The 19,579-nt window shown below is 35.5% G+C and overlaps 1 protein-coding gene across 5 annotated transcripts; it reads right to left on the reverse strand.

Moving 5' to 3' along the window:
* Nucleotides 1–405: 405 nt before the first annotated feature.
* TRA2A (transformer 2 alpha homolog) lies at nt 406–19,110 on the reverse strand. Of its 5 annotated transcripts, none has more exons than XM_043872101.1 (10): nt 18,892–19,110; nt 18,273–18,362; nt 9,300–9,597; nt 8,875–9,008; nt 5,510–5,675; nt 4,423–4,611; nt 2,567–2,682; nt 1,458–1,583; nt 1,074–1,141; nt 406–914 (listed from the first exon to the last, which is right to left on the reverse strand). In XM_043872101.1, the coding sequence occupies exons 5-10, from the start codon at nt 5,540–5,542 to the stop codon at nt 904–906; spliced, it is 543 nt and encodes a 180-aa protein (XP_043728036.1). In that variant the 5' UTR covers nt 5,543–5,675; nt 8,875–9,008; nt 9,300–9,597; nt 18,273–18,362; nt 18,892–19,110; the 3' UTR covers nt 406–903. The 5 variants fall into 5 exon arrangements, with proteins under 5 accessions (XP_043728036.1, XP_043728035.1, XP_043728037.1 ...); XM_043872100.1 differs by having other exon boundaries at nt 9,289–9,597; XM_043872102.1 differs by lacking the exon at nt 9,300–9,597.
* Nucleotides 19,111–19,579: the final 469 nt, after the last annotated feature.

The raw sequence follows: 19,579 nt of genomic DNA on the forward strand, positions 1-19,579 counted from the left end.
CAAGTTAATCCACTTATATTTTCCCACTGTACCACAATAAAGAAAGAGTCCCATTTTCAAAGAAATTAACTTTTATTTGAAAGACGACTACTCCCCCCCACTACTTCTAAGAACTCTATACAAACAGCCTGCCTAAACCATTGTCCCAATACCAAAATTTCTAATAGCAATTATACAATTGCTCTAAATAATAAATAATAAGGGCTGTCCTTCACTGATTAAACTTTAATAAATTCAACACAAAAATCACACTATACGTTTTTAAGTTTCAACAAATGTATTTTAAATACAACATGTTTTGCAGGAGTCCACAAGCTTTTCATTTCTAAAAAAAAAAACGATGTAATTTTTAGGGTTCAAAAATTCTGTTCTTCAAAAGAAATGACCAAGTAAGCATTTTTTCTATAGCTTCAAACTTTCTACACTCAACTATTTGACTGTTCCATGCCACCCCAGACACACTTGACCTGACTGAACTACTACTAACTTCCCCAAAAGAAAGTTAAAAAAGGAGTTTGTAGTAAATGCAGACCTCTAATACAATGTCTAATACAATATCTAACACAAAAGAAGCTTTAAAAAGATCATTTCTTTCCTCATTTTGATAAGCTAGGAGTGAATTTCCCATAAAAGCAAAAAACAAACAAAAAATCATTTACAAAGCATAACACTGGGGGTTCCTTTTTTACTCAAGATGTTTAACTACTCAAAAATGACAATTACATCTTTAAGAATATAATAAAAGGGGTGGAAAATAGCAATACAATTGACAAAGTGTAGATGCTAAACAAACCAAAGATTCTTTAAGGGTTCTTTTTGAGGAGTAGGAAGGATTAGAAGCTTGGCGAAGTCCAGAATTTAAAAAAGACAAAAAGATGTCCTCAACTGCAACCGCTCTGCTTATTAATAGCGTCCTGGAAAAGAGTTAAAAAAAAAATAAGTCAAATGACAATTACAGTTTCACTTGCCTAATATTTTCCCAACTATTAACAGTCACCATACACCCTAATTTTCTAAAATAAGCCATTAATTACAAATAAGGTTCTCAATGTGACAAGCAAAAGTATACATACTTGGGCTGTAGGATCGAGATCTTGATCGTGATCTGTATCGACTGTAATAAGGAGAAGGTGATCTTCTTCTGTAGGAAATAAAAGATTACTTAGCAAAGCACATAATCACTACATTGAAGCAGGTAAAAACAAAAATTTCATCATTCAAAATAGTAGCAGATCTAAGATAAGCTATTAATTTTTCAATGCACCAACTATACAAGGTGAGTATTGGCCAATAGAAATACACATGCCTCTTCACTGCAACCACATAGTATCAACACTGGACTGCCAGGGAAGTCCCATATTTCACTCATTTTTATCAATACACATTAAACAAATTCAAAGTGCCAATACTACTATTATCATCTAATTCAGAACAGAAATCATAAGTTGCAACGTTACCTGTACCGGTAATCATAGTCTTCGTATCTGTCGTACCCACGATCATACCCTCGATCATAGTAAGAATCTCGACGTCTGCCACCTCCTCCACCTCCTCCGCCGCCGCCGCCGCCGCCACCACCACTGCTGTAGAAAAAGGTGAAAATTCCACATCAACAGGAATGATTATTTTCTATTATCATTTAATACAAATAGATGCTTAAATAAAATGGAAGAAGGTAAGAGAGAAGTAATAACCCTTTCATGCCAATTACTTCAATGTCTTACTTTGTTGACTCCTATGGTACTCTGCTTAATTATTTATAACATAAATAGCCAGGAATAATTTCACTAAACTCTACAAATTATAAGGCACTTAGAACGCACTATCCAATTCAGTAAGACCTTTTCAATAAAGTGAAAAAAAGCACTGTGCTGAGAAAAAGTACCAAAGTACTAAGACGTATGTTCTATGACCAGTTCAAAAGCAGTTAATAAACCTCAAGAATTTAAAAGTATCCAAGCCTGAACACCAAAGAAAACTAACTACTTTATACTGAAGTCCAGCACTAAATGTTAAGGTCTAGTGTTCAAACGTCTATCAGTGAATTTAAATTCTAAGCCCTCTTTTCCTTGTTGTTTTCCTAACTCTTAATCATATGGACATTATTTTCACTTTAGTTTTCAGTGGGCTCTCCTTGTCAAATCCTTTTTTTCTCCAAGAGGCTTCACATTAAATGAAAGCCTATATTCCTTCTTTCCCTCTCTGGTTTTAATATATTAAAAAACTTTTTCCTATACACAGAGGCTTCCAAGGTCACATAAATACAATGAGAAGTATTTAAAAGCATACTGTATTTTTCTAGTGTTTAATAATTTTTCTATTGTATAGTACAAGAAAAGAACTAGGAATGCACTTCAACTAGTTTTAATTTGTCCCCCTGCTCAAATATACATATAAAAAATTAAAGTGATTCAAAGAACATATATAAATATATATTCACATCAAGTAACTTTCAATTATAATTACAGGGGAAAAAAGTTTTATCTCTTGATTAACCAAAGATGTGCACACATTTCTGGTGGCTTCCTGACTCTTAAAATTCAGCTTAGGAAATTCGAAATCTTACTGAGTTGGTCTGCCCATGTATATGCCTGGTGTTGGTGTGTGTGCTCTCTTGGTGATAGAATAATCCACCCGAATTCTTCTACCATCCAGTTCCATTCCATTTGCCCTTTCCATAGCCTATAAAAGAGAACAGGCACAGAAAGTCATGCATAACTTACCAAGGGGAAACTTTCAAAACTGAAAATCTGGTAAACATTTCTTTCAAGTAAAAACAGCAGGGACTTGACATAGTAATTCCTGCTATATGCCTGTCAATAATAATGAATTTTCAATGTATACAAGAACACTTAACGCAGGCTTGTGTTAAAAGTTATAAAGAAGCACTCACAGAACCTGCAGAATTCTGAGGCTTCAGAATCTAGCTTCAGTCTGAGCAACTCAAAGCACAAAGTGCAATTCAGTGAACAGGTCTAAACTAGTCAAGCCGTTCCTTAAAGAACATACTGCCACCTAGTGAGCTTCAAATACAAAGGAACTTTCTAATCTGCCACCAAGATTATACCTGTGCTCATATTCCCTATCATTCTCCCTTTGGTACTAATACTAATAAAAGCATTAGTAAATCAACCACTTTAACACATTTTAAGAAGCATTTTGGAACTAAGTGAGCTGTCATTTCCGTTTTACCTCATTCAGAAATAAACCTAAGGAGCGGGGGTGTCAAAAGGCAGGGCAAACAAGCTTCGCATTTAAACAAATTTTAATTGTGATATTGTCTGCACTTTTACTTCAGGTCAGATATCCTGGTATTTCTAAATTTACACCTTTATCCTTTAATTGAGAACAGGAAAAAACAAAACACAAATATGCAACAATAAAAAACCACTAGTCTATCAGTATGTCTATCATATAAATCCCTTCAACTGAGAGCATTATTTTGTTAGACTTATCCAGGTTTTTCAACGACACTACCACTGACATTTGGCAGTGGTTAATTCTGGGTTGTCAGGGGCTACCCTATGCATTGTAGGATGTTTAATATCATCCCTGCTTTACTACCAGATGTCAATAGCATCTATTACTGTTGAAAGATATGCTTTTAATATGACTGTTTATACTGTAATCAAACACTATTGATACAAAGAGCAATAATGATCTATACCCAACTACTGTCCCATATAAAATGGTACAAAAAAGACAAGCCAGTACCTTCCATCCTTTAACAAATGAGCTTCAAAAATTCCTTAAAATGGAATTTTCAATTCAATCACCATGAACTTTTGAAGGCAAGCCTACTGCTTCCTCTACAATCCATTACCTAGTACATTAGAACAACACTATTTCAAATCTCTGACACTGACTGGGATCATTCTGTTAGGCATATTAAGGGCACTAAACAAAAATGAAAAGGTACCAACTCTTTCCATGTATTATTTTTCATTTATAGAACAGAATGATAGATGAATATTTTTTTTTTAATTTTTTTTGGATAGATATTAAGAGAATAGAAAAACAAAGCTCTGTATAGACATGGAGATAATTAGACACAAAAAAATTAAACAGATTAAACCTAAACACAATTTTCAAAAAGTCAATGTAATCACTTGCTTAGAGCACGAATAAGGCTTTTTCAAAAGAGAACACTTAAATACACTTCATCTTTTCCATTTAATTCATACACTACTTCAAAAGGCCAGATTTTACTCAGGATATACCTATATGCATTTTAGCTGGAAAGTGAAACTGAACATTTCAATTTCAACACTAACAGGCAGAGTTTAAGTCATGTCAGAGAATTAAAGAGCACATAATGTTTATGGAACTGGAAATTTATTAATCAACTTTCAAAAGTAACTCAATACTAAATAATGCACATCAGAAAATTTTCAAAGTGACAAATATAACACAAAAAATTACCTCCTTTGAGTCATCTATTCTCTCGAAATAAACAAAAGCAAATCCTCGTGACCGTCCAGTTCGCTGGTCATAAACCACATTGACACCACTCAACGGTCCATATCGAGAAAATACTTCGCGAAGATCTCTCTCTGTTGTGTACAAACTGAGGCCAAACACTCCTAGACAAGTATTGGGATCAGGATTCGCCTGTTGAATAAAGATGTTATTTAAGTTCCAAATTAAAAAAAAACAACAAACACACAGAAACACTTTTGCTTAGGGCACTTCACCCAATACACAAAGTCACTTGGGAAACAATTTGAAAGGAAAAAACCAGATGAGCTATATTTTACAGTTCACAGTACACGCAAGCCTTCTTTAGAATACACTTCAGGTTACAGACTGAATAAAAATGTCCCTAATTCACTAGTCCAGCAATTTTCAGGGCATATACTAAGGATTTATATTTAGTTTAATGTCTATTTCTAGTTTATTCAAATGTTTTATATCCCTTATAGATCTGTACTCAACCTGACTTCATCTGCAATTGCTGATTAGATTCCCCTCTTCTATTTTCACTCTTTAGCAAGGATATTCTTTCCAGATTTGAAAAATTAATGTGCAGATTTCAAAACACCATTAAATAACAACAGACCCCATCACCGTTAAATACAATCAAACCTCAATGTCACATATCCAAGACTCCATTTCTTTATCAATAATAAGGTAACCTGTCTCACAGAAAGGTTAACTGCATATATTAATGCACTGAGGAACTTTGCATATTGCTCAGTAGAAGTGTTAGCTTGGTATTTCCTTGCTACCCTCTTCCCATGGTAAAACTTTTAATCTCAAGAATATTTTCAAGTTAAGCTTTTTATTTCAATTCTTGCAACATGTTTTCCCCCAAATTTCTTTTAATGACTCCAAAGTCAAGAAAAGAAAATACACTTGAATGCATATAAACAAGATTCATATAGCCAAGGATGTTTCTGGAGTACCACTTCAAAACAGTGCTCTAGCTCTTACAAAAGCAAGGTTTTATACTATGACTAAAGACACAGGAAACACACAAAAAGCTTTCATTAACTTAAAAACCATATACCCTGCTGCCTGTATGTCTTCTCCGGTTAGACATTGGAGAATGACTTCGGCTCCTTCGACGCCGGTATTCTGGTGTGTATGACCTACTTCGAGACCGTCTCCTATGAGAGTGAGAATGGGATCGGGATCGAGTGTAACGTCTATGAGAATGCCTCCTTGACCTCGACCTTTGAGAGAAATAAAATTAGGTAAAGATACTGGAACAAAATGGCTAACGCTGTTAAAAATCAAAAATAAATGGACACCAGCTGAAGCCTCTCTGGACAAAAACAGATTGGTCATTATTTTAATCATCAAATACTTGAAGACATCGCCTACTCACCATATAAGCTGCTTTGTATTAATAACAACATACCACTGAGCCTCATTCCATGTTTGGTTTGAGAGCTCCCTATTTGTAAACTGTCTTTTTGGTATGTGCACAGTAAATTTTTACAAATTTTGTTAGTGATTCATTCGTTTTACTTTAGCTTTCTGCACTTTTGACAATTCCAAGGACCTATAAGTATATCCCTGCTTGTTTTCAGCTTGTTTTAGAGGAAAAAGTATTCTTCCTCTTGTAGACTGTATCTCCTCCTAGTTTCCAGTTAACTTTTTTCAACTTACCTTACAAACATGTTAAGGCTTCACCTTCTTTAGAAAGAAAGATATCAACTAGTACTAGAAAGAAAATTCTTTAATACTCTACAACATGGATAAACCTTGAGGACATTATGCCAAGTGAAATAAACTAGTTATAAGAAGACAAATAATTGTGATTTCACTTAGATGAGATACTTAAGAGCAGTCAAAATCATAGAGACAGAAAGAAAGATGGTGGTTTGTCAGTGGCTGGAAGGGGAGGAGAAGGAGAGTCCTTGTTTAACTCGCAGTTTCAGTTTTACAAGATAAAAAGAATTATGGAGATGGATGGCTGTGATGAGTATACAAAAATATGAATGCATTTAATACCATACTCTTAAAATGGAAAAAAAAGACAAAACAAACCACCAACCACCATCACAATAAAATTGTTTTGATTCTTATTACCTTTCCAGTATAGTCCTATATTCCCTTCATGGTTAAGTAACATTTCCTCTCCAGTCTTTCCTTAGCCTGCTGCTAAGTCACTTCAGTCGTGTCCGACTCTATGCGACCCCATAGATGGCAGCCCACCAGGCTCCGCCGCCCCTGGGATTCTCCAGGCAAGAGTACCGGGGTGAGTTGCCATTGCCTTCTCCGCTGCAATCTAGCACCTGCTAAATTAATTCATCACAACCTAAACTGCCCACCTAACCTAACAGTCCTCATGTTTAATGGTCTTCATTTTTTCAAACCTTCTACAGCATCTCACCAATTTTTCTACTGCTGATTCCTTAGTTCATCTACTGTTTGATTACTTCCAATTACTCACATTCTTTTCATTGCCAAGAAAATAGAATTTCTTATTACTATTCATCTGATTCATCCTTAAACACCCAGACTAGTAGTGATGACAGTCATACAAAATAACTTCTATGAGGCACTCAATAAATGTTATAAATGCTAAGGGCCAGAAAATTTAAACAATAAAGCTGAGAGATTTTACTAGGTAGACACGGTAAAAGTGTTCTAGGAATACCAAGAGCAAAGGTTCCTTGGCAAACAATTCTGAGTCGGAATGAAAACAATAGCATCAATGGCCTACTATCCAAAAGAAATTAATCGTGGGGAGGTGGGGTAGAACAAGAAAAAACTTCGTGTCCATATAGGAACACTGCACAGGGTATTTTCTGTTTTCCTTAGCATTAATTTATAGCTTCAATTTAAAAAATATTAATAAAACTAGTTGTTAATAAAATACCAACTGTTACATTTAAATGTGCCAGTGCTAGGTATGGAGGGCTGACAGTACTATGCCATTTTACATAAGGAACTTGAGCATCTCAGAGGGGCTTGCCAGGTAGTACTAGTGGTGAAGGACACACCTGTTAATGCAGGAGACTCAAGAAACAAGGGTTCATTCCCTGGGTCTGGAAGACCCCCTGGAGGAGGAAATGGCAACCCACTCTGGTATTCTTGCCTGGAGTATCCCAGGGGCGGCGGAGCCTGGTGGGCTACAGTCCACAGGGTTGCCAAGAGTCAGACACGACTGAAATGATTTAGCATGCACCCACAAGCATCTAAGAATTTGGTATCCACAGGAGAACCAATCCCCGCCCCACCACAACAGATACTGAAGGAGGACTAAAGTAATGAAAAGTGACACGAGTACCTATCCTTTCTTTAAGTTAGACAGTGATAAATATCATGAAAAAATTAGGAGTAAGGGAATAGAGTGTGCACACTGGTATTTAATGTTCTCCAGTGATACAGGAGCACAAAACTGAATCAAGTGATGATTTGAGAATATCATGAAGGAAGAATATTCTAGGCTGAAAGTACCAACCACAGAAGTCCTAAAATGAAAATATGCTCACTTCTGTTTCCACACCAGAATTCTACGGAGCGCAATTCTGCACATGTGGATTCAGTTAAATATGTAGAGTGGTTAACAAATCAAGCACTAGGCTGGATCCTGGATACAACAGAGAAAAAGAACTAACTGTAGATTACAAGAAAAATACAGCCTTTGATTCTTGTTTCATGTCCCCTTGCAAGCATACTCTATTCAGAGACATAAATTATGTCTTTTAACAATGACTTATCAAAATAACTGTCCAGATTTCTTTTAAGTGTTCCTCCCACCGCTCCACAACAGTACACCTGAGGTGTCTGAAACAGTGAACCCTGCAACGGCTCACTAGTCGTTGCTGTAATCAGGGGAAGCGGCTGGAACGCTGAATCACTCCAGCACCACTTTCCAACAATTCTATCTCATCAGAGGATCAGAGTTCCACCCTGGACCTAATGGGTCAAAATCTTCAGTTAAAGAATGTAGCTGTAATGTGAAACTTGAAAAAGCTTCTCAAATCATTCTGATAACCAGTACAACGTACATATATCAACCTTTTCTGAATTAAATTTTATGCCAAGTCTCCAATGGAGAAAATTATCCTTTTGTTGTGCAAATATCACTGAAATAAAATCAAACAATAACCCTCAAATGCTAAGCACATTTAAATCAATCAACACATATTTAATTTGTATTAATAGTGAGTAATAGCTCTAGATTAATAGGGCTAACAAAAGATTCTACCTTATCTAAGTCTTTGTATCTGTAACATACCATTGATTTCTAAACTCCATTGTTCAAAAAAAACCAAACAAACAAACACACCTCATGATTTTGAGTGAAATTTCCAGAAAAAAATGCAACAAAAAATGAGGGATTTGGTAAAAACCATTGCCCAGAAAAATCCAAGAAAAGCATTTTAAACATACTCACGTATTATTTTAAACACTTACCTGGATTTTGATCTTGATCGAGAATGGGATTCAGAGTGTTTGGAAACCCTTGACGGACTACGAGATCCTGACCTGCTCTCCGATTTTACACGAGCAGGAGTTCCCGTTGGAGATTTTGACTGAGAGCGAGACTCCTAACAAAGAAGACAGTATTACAAATGGCACTGGTCACATAGATGCCTAACACCTAACATTTAAAGTACCGTAATTATTTATATTGATTGCTCCTGAAAAACAAATGGTTAGGCAACACCCTCCAGAAAAAATTTCAGCTCATTAATAACCCATTGTTAATACTGCTAACTGTCCTCAATAATTCCCTACTTGCACCAGATCACCAATTCTCTATTAACTAAGTAATCATGCAAATTCATCTACAACTTGATCATACAGACACTGGAACATAAACCATACATTTACTTAACCTAGGACCCATTCATTCTTCCAGATTCTTTTAATTCTACTTCACTCTTGCTTTCTACTTCTCTTCATTCTTCATTGAGTTTTTCATTTTTCATACTTCGTGTATTCTTCCCCAAAACAATTCAAAATAGCCTTAAAAAAAATATTCAAGGGCTTCTATCTGACCAATCTTCTGTTCAATTTTTTCCCCCATTCAATTTTAATTTTCTGATCTTTAATACTTTTCATTAGCCTTCTTTTATCTTGATTTATCTTCCACATTCTTGGAAAAAACTCTTCAATTTCTTCACGAACATTAACCTTAATGGAAAAAGAACATTTAGTATATTTAAGCACGTGGGGATTATAAAACTCTGCTGGAGTTCAGAATGTTATCTACCAAATGGAAAAGCCAGCAGGTAAAGTGCAAATAACTAGTTTATTAAAAAAACAATTTTATAATCTTTAAAATTGTTCAAAACTCTAGTTTTCTAACAATTAAAGAGAATTTACTGAATTTCTCTGAATGTTTTTTACCATACTGTTCACCCTCCTCCCCTTTCAAGTTTCATCCTAGTTCCTAAAATGTGAGCAGTTTTAATATAAATACTTAATTCAAGCATAACTCTAACATTAACTGTAACCCCCCCCCATACCTATATGTCTTAAGTTTTCACTAATTTATAACCTGAAGATTCCCAATGATCTCAAAATAAGCTTTCCCTAAGCCAGGCTAAGATACCAAGATATAGTTAAAGCAAAGCATCACAGGCTGGAGTATCTGTACACACCTATCTAAACTCAACTATTATAGGACACATGCTGAGGTTCAGAGAAGTAAAACACAATTAGTAAAATTACTAACATTTCCTGATTGTTTGACCACTATCTTTGCTTACTCTGACTTAACCAGAAAGATACAATCTAAAATAAAACAAGCACACTGAAAAAAAAAAAAAGGGGGGGGGGTGGTGGTGGAAGATATATGAAATTTAAAAATTTTCCCCTTTGCCTTTTAAGTTTCTAGAAGTTGTATATTTTTGCAACAGAGCCATTTTAAAAATTCTATTTTATCCAATGAAGTATCATAATGTACCCTACAAAATTAGTATCATGGTCTTTATTGTTTATCCTACCTTTTTCATAGTTTTTGCATATTTTATATAGTTATGCATATTTATATTCCCTTGAGTGACAATATCATTTATCAGAAAACTGACTGGCTTCTTAAAAAATTGGATATAAATCAAAACTTTCCAAGTCAAATAATTTAAAACTTATTAGAAGCCTGTTTTTAAAATTTTGATAGATATATGAAGAACTTATGATCAAGGTAGGATGGACAGTTTGGTTTCTCTGTCCATTTAACCCTTGATTATTAGTGAAAACAAACCCATTTTCCACCAATTTTCATTTATGTCATTAAGATTATCACCCAACTTCCTTGAAGTTTTCCTTCAGGCTTAATGTCAAAGACTTATTTTTCCAAAAACGGTACTATTGATGCTGCCAGGCCTTTTTTTTTTTTCCCCAGATGAAAACAAACTGAAATAGATAGCTACCCTTCGGTTCAACATCCACCTTTTCCATTTATTTACCTACAGAAAGTCTTTCACCACATCTCAGATACTTTCTAAATTTCTGGACAGATGCCTGGAACAGGCATAGCAGTTTAGGTTTTTTCATTCACTGAAACTGTAAAAGCAGCATATTCAGGACTAAAAACAAAAGTATGGCCACTCATTTGTAATTGAAGTCTCATAGGCCAGTTCATTACCTATATTTCATTAGGTAAAAATATACCTCCCCCCCCTTTTGGCTTTCCCTTATATAAACAGATCTCTTGGTATAAATCTACAAACATCACTACAGCCCTTGTTATTTACACAAAAAACTTTGTGTTCTGTGTGCTCTGATACTCTTAAAACCTTTCATTTTTAAGACAGAAGTAAAAAGTTTATATACTAAAGACTTCTATCATAAAAACAATAGTAGAAAATTATTCAATAGTGCTGAATGTAACCACTTTTTAGGTATTAATGTTAACAAGGTAACTCGGTAACAATTTAAATTTTAAATCTCATTTCTGGCATAGCAACCCATTGGAAAATGTATAATTTTCCTTTTAGTTTGTTAACAAAAGCTAAGATATGACAGAGTATCTTTTGCTTTTTATTATCTAAGGTGTCACAAATACCTAACCTCTGTTACCTACCTTTCAATTTTTATATCAGGGAAACCTCAAACTGTATCTATTTTTTCATGGAATCATTCAAGGTTAAGAAAGAGTGCTCATAACCCCCCCTTTAACTTACAAAGATGTCAGTCATTTTAACTTCCAAAAACAATTTAGAGACATCTAGCTAAAAAGGTAAATCAACAACTGTCAGTAAACTTAAACTAAAAAATAAAACTACAGAGCATAAAAAACTTTTACTCTTCACTGTGCATTAGAAATAAGACTATAATAAGTCCTTTGTGGACAAATATTAATTATTCTTTTCCATCTTTGACTATCTTCATTATGAAATGGTAATATCAACTTTCCCCAAAGAAATTCATACAACTATTCAGAATTTGGAAAAGGAATTAAAATTGCAAAGAGAAAAATAAACACTGAGAAGGGTGTTATCTGTCTCATTTCACTAGAGACTACATAACCTACTCTTAAATCTGTCAAAAGTTCTGCAAATTCCTAAGTAACTTGCATCTGGACCCACCAACCAATATAGTGCCTACTTGAAATGGGCAGATTTATGACAACCAAATCATATCACAAAGTTTAATAGAAATATATCTTAAGTAGGCTTCTAGTCTACCTTACCTACTATAAACCAGGAGCTGGGCAGAAAGTTCTCACAGAACAACCTGCTTAAATAGTGTTTTTTTTTTTTTAACTATTCTTTATCAACAAGAGGCCTCTAGTGGTAGCTGAAGTACACAGCCAAAAATAAGAAGGAGCTAACGACAATTACTAAGAAATTACTATGGTGTATCCCATACAAGCAGTGTAAGAACTGTCTATGTATAAATATACCATGACCATGTACTCAATCTAATAATTATCTATGTGTAAAAATATTACAACCATGTACTACTTTTTAATCAGGAAAAAGGTTTAAACATGCACATGTAGTTGCAGAACATGAACAAATCCTACAGCAAATAACTACTGTCTTTTAATACAGCTAGTATATTATAGATAGAAAACAAATTCCAACCATATGTATGCTTAATACTTAAAGCCCATTAAAATAAACCAATAAAAATGTTACACTATAACCCATTCTAATATTATGGCAAGGCAAATTCCAAGGCAAATGCCAAGTAACAGTGCCAAGTTTACAGAAGTTCAAGTCTATATGAATATAGTCTAAGTTTTTAAAACAGATTCTCAAAATGTATTTCTCTACTACTTTGTAAAATTGAGAGCTTTCACAGAAACATACTAGTGCATTTAGGTGGACTATACGTGGGGGTGGGAGGGATTTAAATTACCCAAATAACTTATATTTATTGTACTAAGAACTTCCTTCCTTTTGAGTATTAAGCTGTTTCTTTTATAGATCCTTAAGCTTATAAAAGAAATATTTTCACTATTTTTAATCCATAACTAGTATTAAAGCAATTTCTTAAAAAGAAAATACCAACTGCTCAAAATATTAGCTATTTTTAAATAATTTACCTTCTTTTAAAGTCCAGTATGCTGCATTCTAAGTGAGATTAAAGTGGTTTTTGTATCTACAAAGGCTCACAGATATTCTAACTTGTATGTCTTTATAGTCTCTAAAGTTTGGGATAATTTTGGCAAGGTGTTAGACAAATTATTAAAGAACTGGCAGTTAAATTTAAACTCATGTCACACTGTGAAATTACCTGTAAAATTTACAAATCTTCCGTACAAATTTTATTTATTTAGCCATGCCATGTGGCTTGCGGGATCTTAGTTCCCTGACCAGGGCTCAAACCCTTGATCCCTGTGAAACATGGATTCCTAACCACTGGACCACCAGGAAATTTCCTTCTGTACAAACTTTAAACGTGGTTCATAAACCAATCAGCTTATACGCTATGATCAGTTGTCCAAAAAGCTAGTGTGTAAGCAGCAACTTCAAAGGTATAGAAAATAAATGTAAAAGGACTAAAGTAGTTTAGCTATATTAAAACAAATCACTAAGAACCCATTCCAGAATTTCCTAGTTATGTTCTCATCTTTTAGTGTTACGGAGTATTTACAAATCTTCAGGAAGACTACAGGGCCTTAGTTTCAAGGAAAAAACTTAACTTTTCTTCTGCCTCAGACTGTTCAGGTCTAGTCTCTCACACTTGGTAAAAAGCATGAGACAATAAAGATTATACAGAACTACATCATGGCAGTAACTTGAAGGAAGGAGGGGAAACCACATTTTCTTTCATTATTTCTTTCTCAATTTTTTTCTTTTTACAGTGTTTACTGATTTCCCATCCAATCATTACCATTTTCTCATCTTCACTTCTATCCTACTAAACTGGTTACGATGTGTGAATAGTAAGTATTAACTGACTCAGCTTGAGGATATATACCTTTTATACCCAAAGGGGAGGGGTCTCAGTGTTAGTTACATGATGACCTACATGATGACCTACATGATGACCGAGCACCCACTGATGCTATCAAGAGGTTTTCACAGTATTTACAAGCTCTAAAAAACTTATGCTGATTACTCAAGGCCATTTTTACACTTGTATACTACACACTATACCATAAGGACATAACTTCAGTTCATTTACAAAATTAAGTCCATAAACAAAGTTTATCTGTATTTTAAAAAAATGACTCTCATCTCTAAATATTAAAATCCCTTGATAGTCTTTCAGATCCCAAGACTCTTTATACTCGATTTTTGGAATGGTACAAATTATAAGAAGTATCTATGGCAAATCTGTAAAAGTACAGTTAGGCATCCTGGGTACAACTGGTTGTACTGTTCCTTTTAAAAATTCCACCTTCTGCTTAGATTGTGCAAATGAGCACCCTTCAGTGAAAGAATCTCAAATATTAAAATTTGAATGTTAAAACATGTCCTTAAATTTTACAAATTCTCTGCTTAAATAAATGGATGGGGAGAACAAAAAAGTATTAAAATTGGATACATATTACTTCAGAAAAAAAAATTTAACTCAAGAGACACAGACTATTCCCTAAGTTAAATAAATACTCCTACTAAAAGAATGGAAGCCTTACTACTCTTTTGCAACAGGTTGATGTGATGAGATATGTAAAATTAAATTGCTGAAGAAGTTAGACTGAAGTTTTTTTTTTATTTAAACCTAAACTGTTAACGGTTTTTTTTAACGTTCTTATCTATAAAATAGGATTTCAACTTTATTTGTATTAATTAAAAAAAAAAGAAAAAAAAAGACAAGAGGGTTTTTTTTTAAAAAGAAACTAGTGGCCAAGCTGGGTTTTTAACGGCACAATCACCCTTATTATTACAAAACAGGTTTCAAATAAGAAAAAAACAAAAACACCTTCCCCTATTTTTTATATTCTTTAACAAAATATCTTAACACACACAAATTTGAATTCCAAATTGATAGATGAATTTATGTTTTGCTCTTCACTTTTATTATCCAGTTAATCATCTCATATATTAAGAATGGGAATCCTAGGGTCTTTAAAATATCCCAGCTACTCAAGAAGCCAGAACAAGCTCTCAAAACAGGATGCCAGAATAAGTAGTATCCTTCCTCTTCAGCAATTTTACTAAGTATACACAATCATGGAATTATAAGATAGACTCCTTCATGATAAAGAATCCTTAACCTAGATTAAAAACTCAGGACCACTGTTTAAAAAAAAAAATTGGGACTCAATGTTTTTCTAAGTTTCATTTAAAAAAAAATTAGGGAAAAAAAATTAGGGGTAGAGGGGAATAAGTAAAATAACAAGAAAATATTAATTTCTATTCCCCTTAATTTCTATACTAGAATTTTTTGAGATTGAAATTCTAATTTTAGTTGAAGTCGTACACAGCAAACTATTCGTTATTTTTATGAATATGACATGCAAAGAAAGTCAGCTCAAGTGCCAATCTCACTCCTAACTCCAAATAAAGATAATCTCACTTAAAATTCTGTTAACTTGATGCACATGTCAAGCAAACTGCTTAAATGGACTTATTTTAATAAGTATTGCTATTCTTCTGGATCCCTTGAAATTGTCTTGCTCATTCTTTACATCCCACTGCTGTCCAGTTTAGATCAGATTTTTCACAAGCTCCTTCCTTAAATATTTTAAGTGTGCCCTGCTGCTCTTCCTATGCTATTTTCTGTTCTTTGCTAAAATTCCTTTCATTATGCTACTCTCAGAATTAAGAATCTATCAATGGCTCCTTACCACATATTGGATTAAGTCCAAATTCCTAAATCTAGAATTCAAACTCCTCCACTATCTGACTACACAGTCAAGCCTATGTAGTCTAGCAACCTCCTCATTGTCTCATTTTTACAATCAATATTCGTATTTCCCTTATCATAATATGCAATGTTAAGTCTTACATACTAAATAAAACTTTTCCTTTCCTCTGGGTTCACAAAATCATTCAACTTCATTTTCTGAATTTATTAATTCTATCATACAGTACTTGATTATATTTTTTGTTTTTTATATTCTTTTACCCAGATTTGAGCTATCAGTTATCACAAATCAGACTCCAAATTCTCTCTTTCGACAACATCTGGTCTTTACAAAAAAGGTAACAGATGCTTAATACTTTCAAAGGGAATATGATTGATTAACTGCTAGGATGACTTAACAAAAATTCGGCAAATTTTATTTTCCTTCCTAAAAATGTTTTAGGAAAAAATGTTTTAGGAAACTCAAGAGGTAATTATCTATAATGGAAAATTAAGTTCTTGTAATTGTTCTTAGCAAACTCCATTAACAGCTCTGAGACACTGACATGGAGTGTGCTCTTTTAAGAAAAGTAATCAAAATATATACATAGCATATTTCATGCATGCAGTGAGCAATGGATTGGGACTTGCAAATCTCAGATTCCTGGCTGCATTGTCTTTTGCGTATCTGTTTTTAATTTCTAAAATGGTAAGAGTTCTCCAGCCATTGTAAATTAGAAAATATGTCAAAGATGGTGAGGGGGGACTGTAAAACGCTATAAAAGTAGGAACTATTAGTATCAATCCTCTTTCTTTAATATGTTCCAAAGTTTCCATAGAGTCACTCTCTAATTTTAAATCTTTTCAATAAGATATGGTTAACATATGTTGTTTATTCCTTACATAAACGAAATGAAATTTGAACACTGACCTATTGACATTTTCTTTGTTTTAATAAAAAAGTTTGAAGTATAACAACTACTTAAAACATTTCAGAAACACCATTTAAAAATCCTTTTCTGAGACTCTCTAAAACGTTATTACCTTTACGTACAAAGATAACACAACAACTGTATTTTATAAAACCAAGGTCACTATAGTTTAAAAACTAAAAGCACTGCTGAATATGAAACTGCTTTAAGAGAACAAAAAAAAGTATATCATCAGAAAACTGTCTCCCAGTCTTCTAATTCTTCTTCCAATTATGAACAATTACCTCAACCTACCAAAAAAACACAAAAAAACAAAAGGTAACTGGTGAACGTACTGAGTTTATTAACTTGGGTATCAGATGTAAAAAATTATTTCCTATGACCATGAACACTGTAAAAGAGGAGGAGAAGGTAAAAATGCCTTTTCCTATTAAAATATATAGTTAATGCCTACATGCATTTTAGCTTAAAATTGGGTAGGAATCTCACATATATTACTTTCTTAGCTGGGTAAGGTAACAATTACCTAGAACTTGTCAAATTTCTCAATTTGATGACCCTCCCCCCGAAAAAAGGTAAGACCTCAAAGGAAAATAAGGTCCCCAAAGTAGTTCTCTTCAATTCCCCACAAACCAAAACAAACATTAACTCCCCAAAATTGTACTTAAGTTACTGACAGTAAAATTTCTTCCCATTAATAGCTAACATTTTCAAAACAAGCAGCAGCTTACAACTACCTATTATCAAGCATTACACGATTTTTTAAAAAGTTTTCTTGGGACCATCAATACCTCACCCTAAAAAATGAGCAGGTAATTCATTGATATCTACAGGCTTTAGATTTTAACTGAGAAAACCAATCTTAAAGGCATTCAAGATAGCTTTTTTGTCTTAACCTCAAAAAGAACAAAAGTCTAAATTGACCTTCTTCTGGTTTAACCGTCTGTTTCCAGATGCTTATGAGCGTCTAAAAAAAGACAAAACTCATTCCTTCCAGCACACACCTAAAGTGTTTTTGATTTGTTTCCCCTAGTGACCAGAATGCCAACACAGGAGCCAGAAAATGCAGCCTGGGGATTGTTTTCTTTACAGGGCTTTACACTAACTCACTTCCATCAATTTTCACTAGAGGGTAACTTCCGAAATATAACCCAATCACTGCTAAACATCCTAGTATCTTTAAGCTGAGGATAAGGTTATCTTTGTGATGTTTATACTCATCACACCCAAAATAATGAAAAACTTCGAGCCCTCTTTGCTGGAGGATGGGTCGAGAAGAGAAATGGGGGAGAGAGGGGCTGGAATTTTCAGGTAACCTTTTTGAGTTAAGAGAATAGCACACACTATTGTAAAAATATTGAGCAATGAAATTTGTTCAGTTATGTAAGATTAAGACAGAAGAATCCTTTTTGTTTTTTACCGTAAAAACCTGTAAAGGAGTGGTGAGTGTTTGGGTTAAAGGTCATAGGAGGAAAAGCATTGGAAGTTGAGATATAAAGAAGAAAGAAAAAAAAAAAAGCCCAACATTAAGGAATTAGAAAAATAAGGCGTTATAGCATTTCCACATTCATGTTGAAGTGAAAAGAAAGCAGAAGGGACATTAAAGGAGAAGGGCTCCTTGCGTAGTTTTCCCCTCACAGCTCTCGTCTTAAGAACGCTTAAGGGTCGGTGCGGTCGTTCACTAACCACTTCATTAGGCTCGTCCCACCTTCAACCTCAAGGCTTTCGCCTTTATAGACGCAACGCTGCCGGTTCCAACAGAGACGCGGCCGCTCACTGCAATAGAGAGCCAAGGAGACACAGGCCCCAGCTAGTCCCGCGCCAGCTTCTCCCCGCCCGGACAGCAGCCCCGCGCACTTTCGACCCCGAGACCCTCTACGATGCTCGGGGTCGCCAGAAACGCCACCGCAGGAAGCACCTACCACTATCCGGCCGGAGGGGAACTCCCTGCCGTCTCCTCCCGCCCCACCGCGACGGGGGCCCACACCTTTGAACAGCGATAAGGAAGCCTCGGGGTGGGAAGAAGGCAAGGTGCCCCGCGGGGCGGGTGGGACTCGAACCCAGGAGTCCGGCTATCAGTCAGTCTCCAAAAAAGGGGGGAGAGGGGGTGATCCGTGGTATTTGGGGCAAGAGTGTAACCCAGAAGCCATCTTGGGATGTGAAGAAGCGACCTCGATGGCTCCAGAGGCTGCTCCCAGCGGGCCCCCGCAAGACTCCCCGCAACCCCGCCCCACCGCGCTCGTCCCCGCGAAACCCCGAGCATCGGGGCGGCCGCCGAAGACGGCTCCCGCGGCTTTGTACTCACTCTGCCCTCGAAGTTGTTCTCCTCTACATCACTCATGTCGGCCAGGCGCTCCCCAGAACTAAATAAGAGACAAGTCTCGGCTTGAGGGCCGATGGCCTAATCAACCCGCTGACTGGACCGTGGGGAGGAGGAAAGAGTCGGCAACAACGGCCGCTCCACTCCACTCCCACTCGGTCGCAGGCTCCGGCAAAATGGCGCCGGCACCGCCAGAAACCTTCTGGCCTCTCTAGTGTACGACGTAGCGGGCGGAGCGCCTCTGTGATGTCAAGAGGCCCCGCCCCCAAGGAGGCTTTGTGGTGGCCTGGGCCTAGCAACGCCCGCCGCAGAAGCTCTGACCCTCGGTGCCTCGGAACCGACCGCCCACCTGACGTTCCAATTTCAGACTCCTTAAGCGCCAGTCCATTTGAAGATTTTCAGTCACCACATAAGCTTTTACTGACTTTAGTCCCTTTATATGTTTTCCAAGTGGATTTAGATGGAACAGAAAAAACTGGAATCGTCTTCATAATTAGTAGGTTTTTTATTTCGAATGGTTTCAGTCAGCAGTCAACTTTTCTTCAGCATTTGCTGTCATGCTATTGAAGTAATTTATTCACAGATGGGATTTATAATGAGTTCACTCCTCCCTGAGACAACTGTGTCAATTTTTTAAATAATCCTTATTTCCCTGCTAATCTTTTTAAATTAA

This window comes from Cervus elaphus, chromosome 18 (genome assembly GCF_910594005.1).
Source record: "Cervus elaphus chromosome 18, mCerEla1.1, whole genome shotgun sequence".
Lineage (NCBI taxonomy): Eukaryota > Metazoa > Chordata > Mammalia > Artiodactyla > Cervidae > Cervus > Cervus elaphus.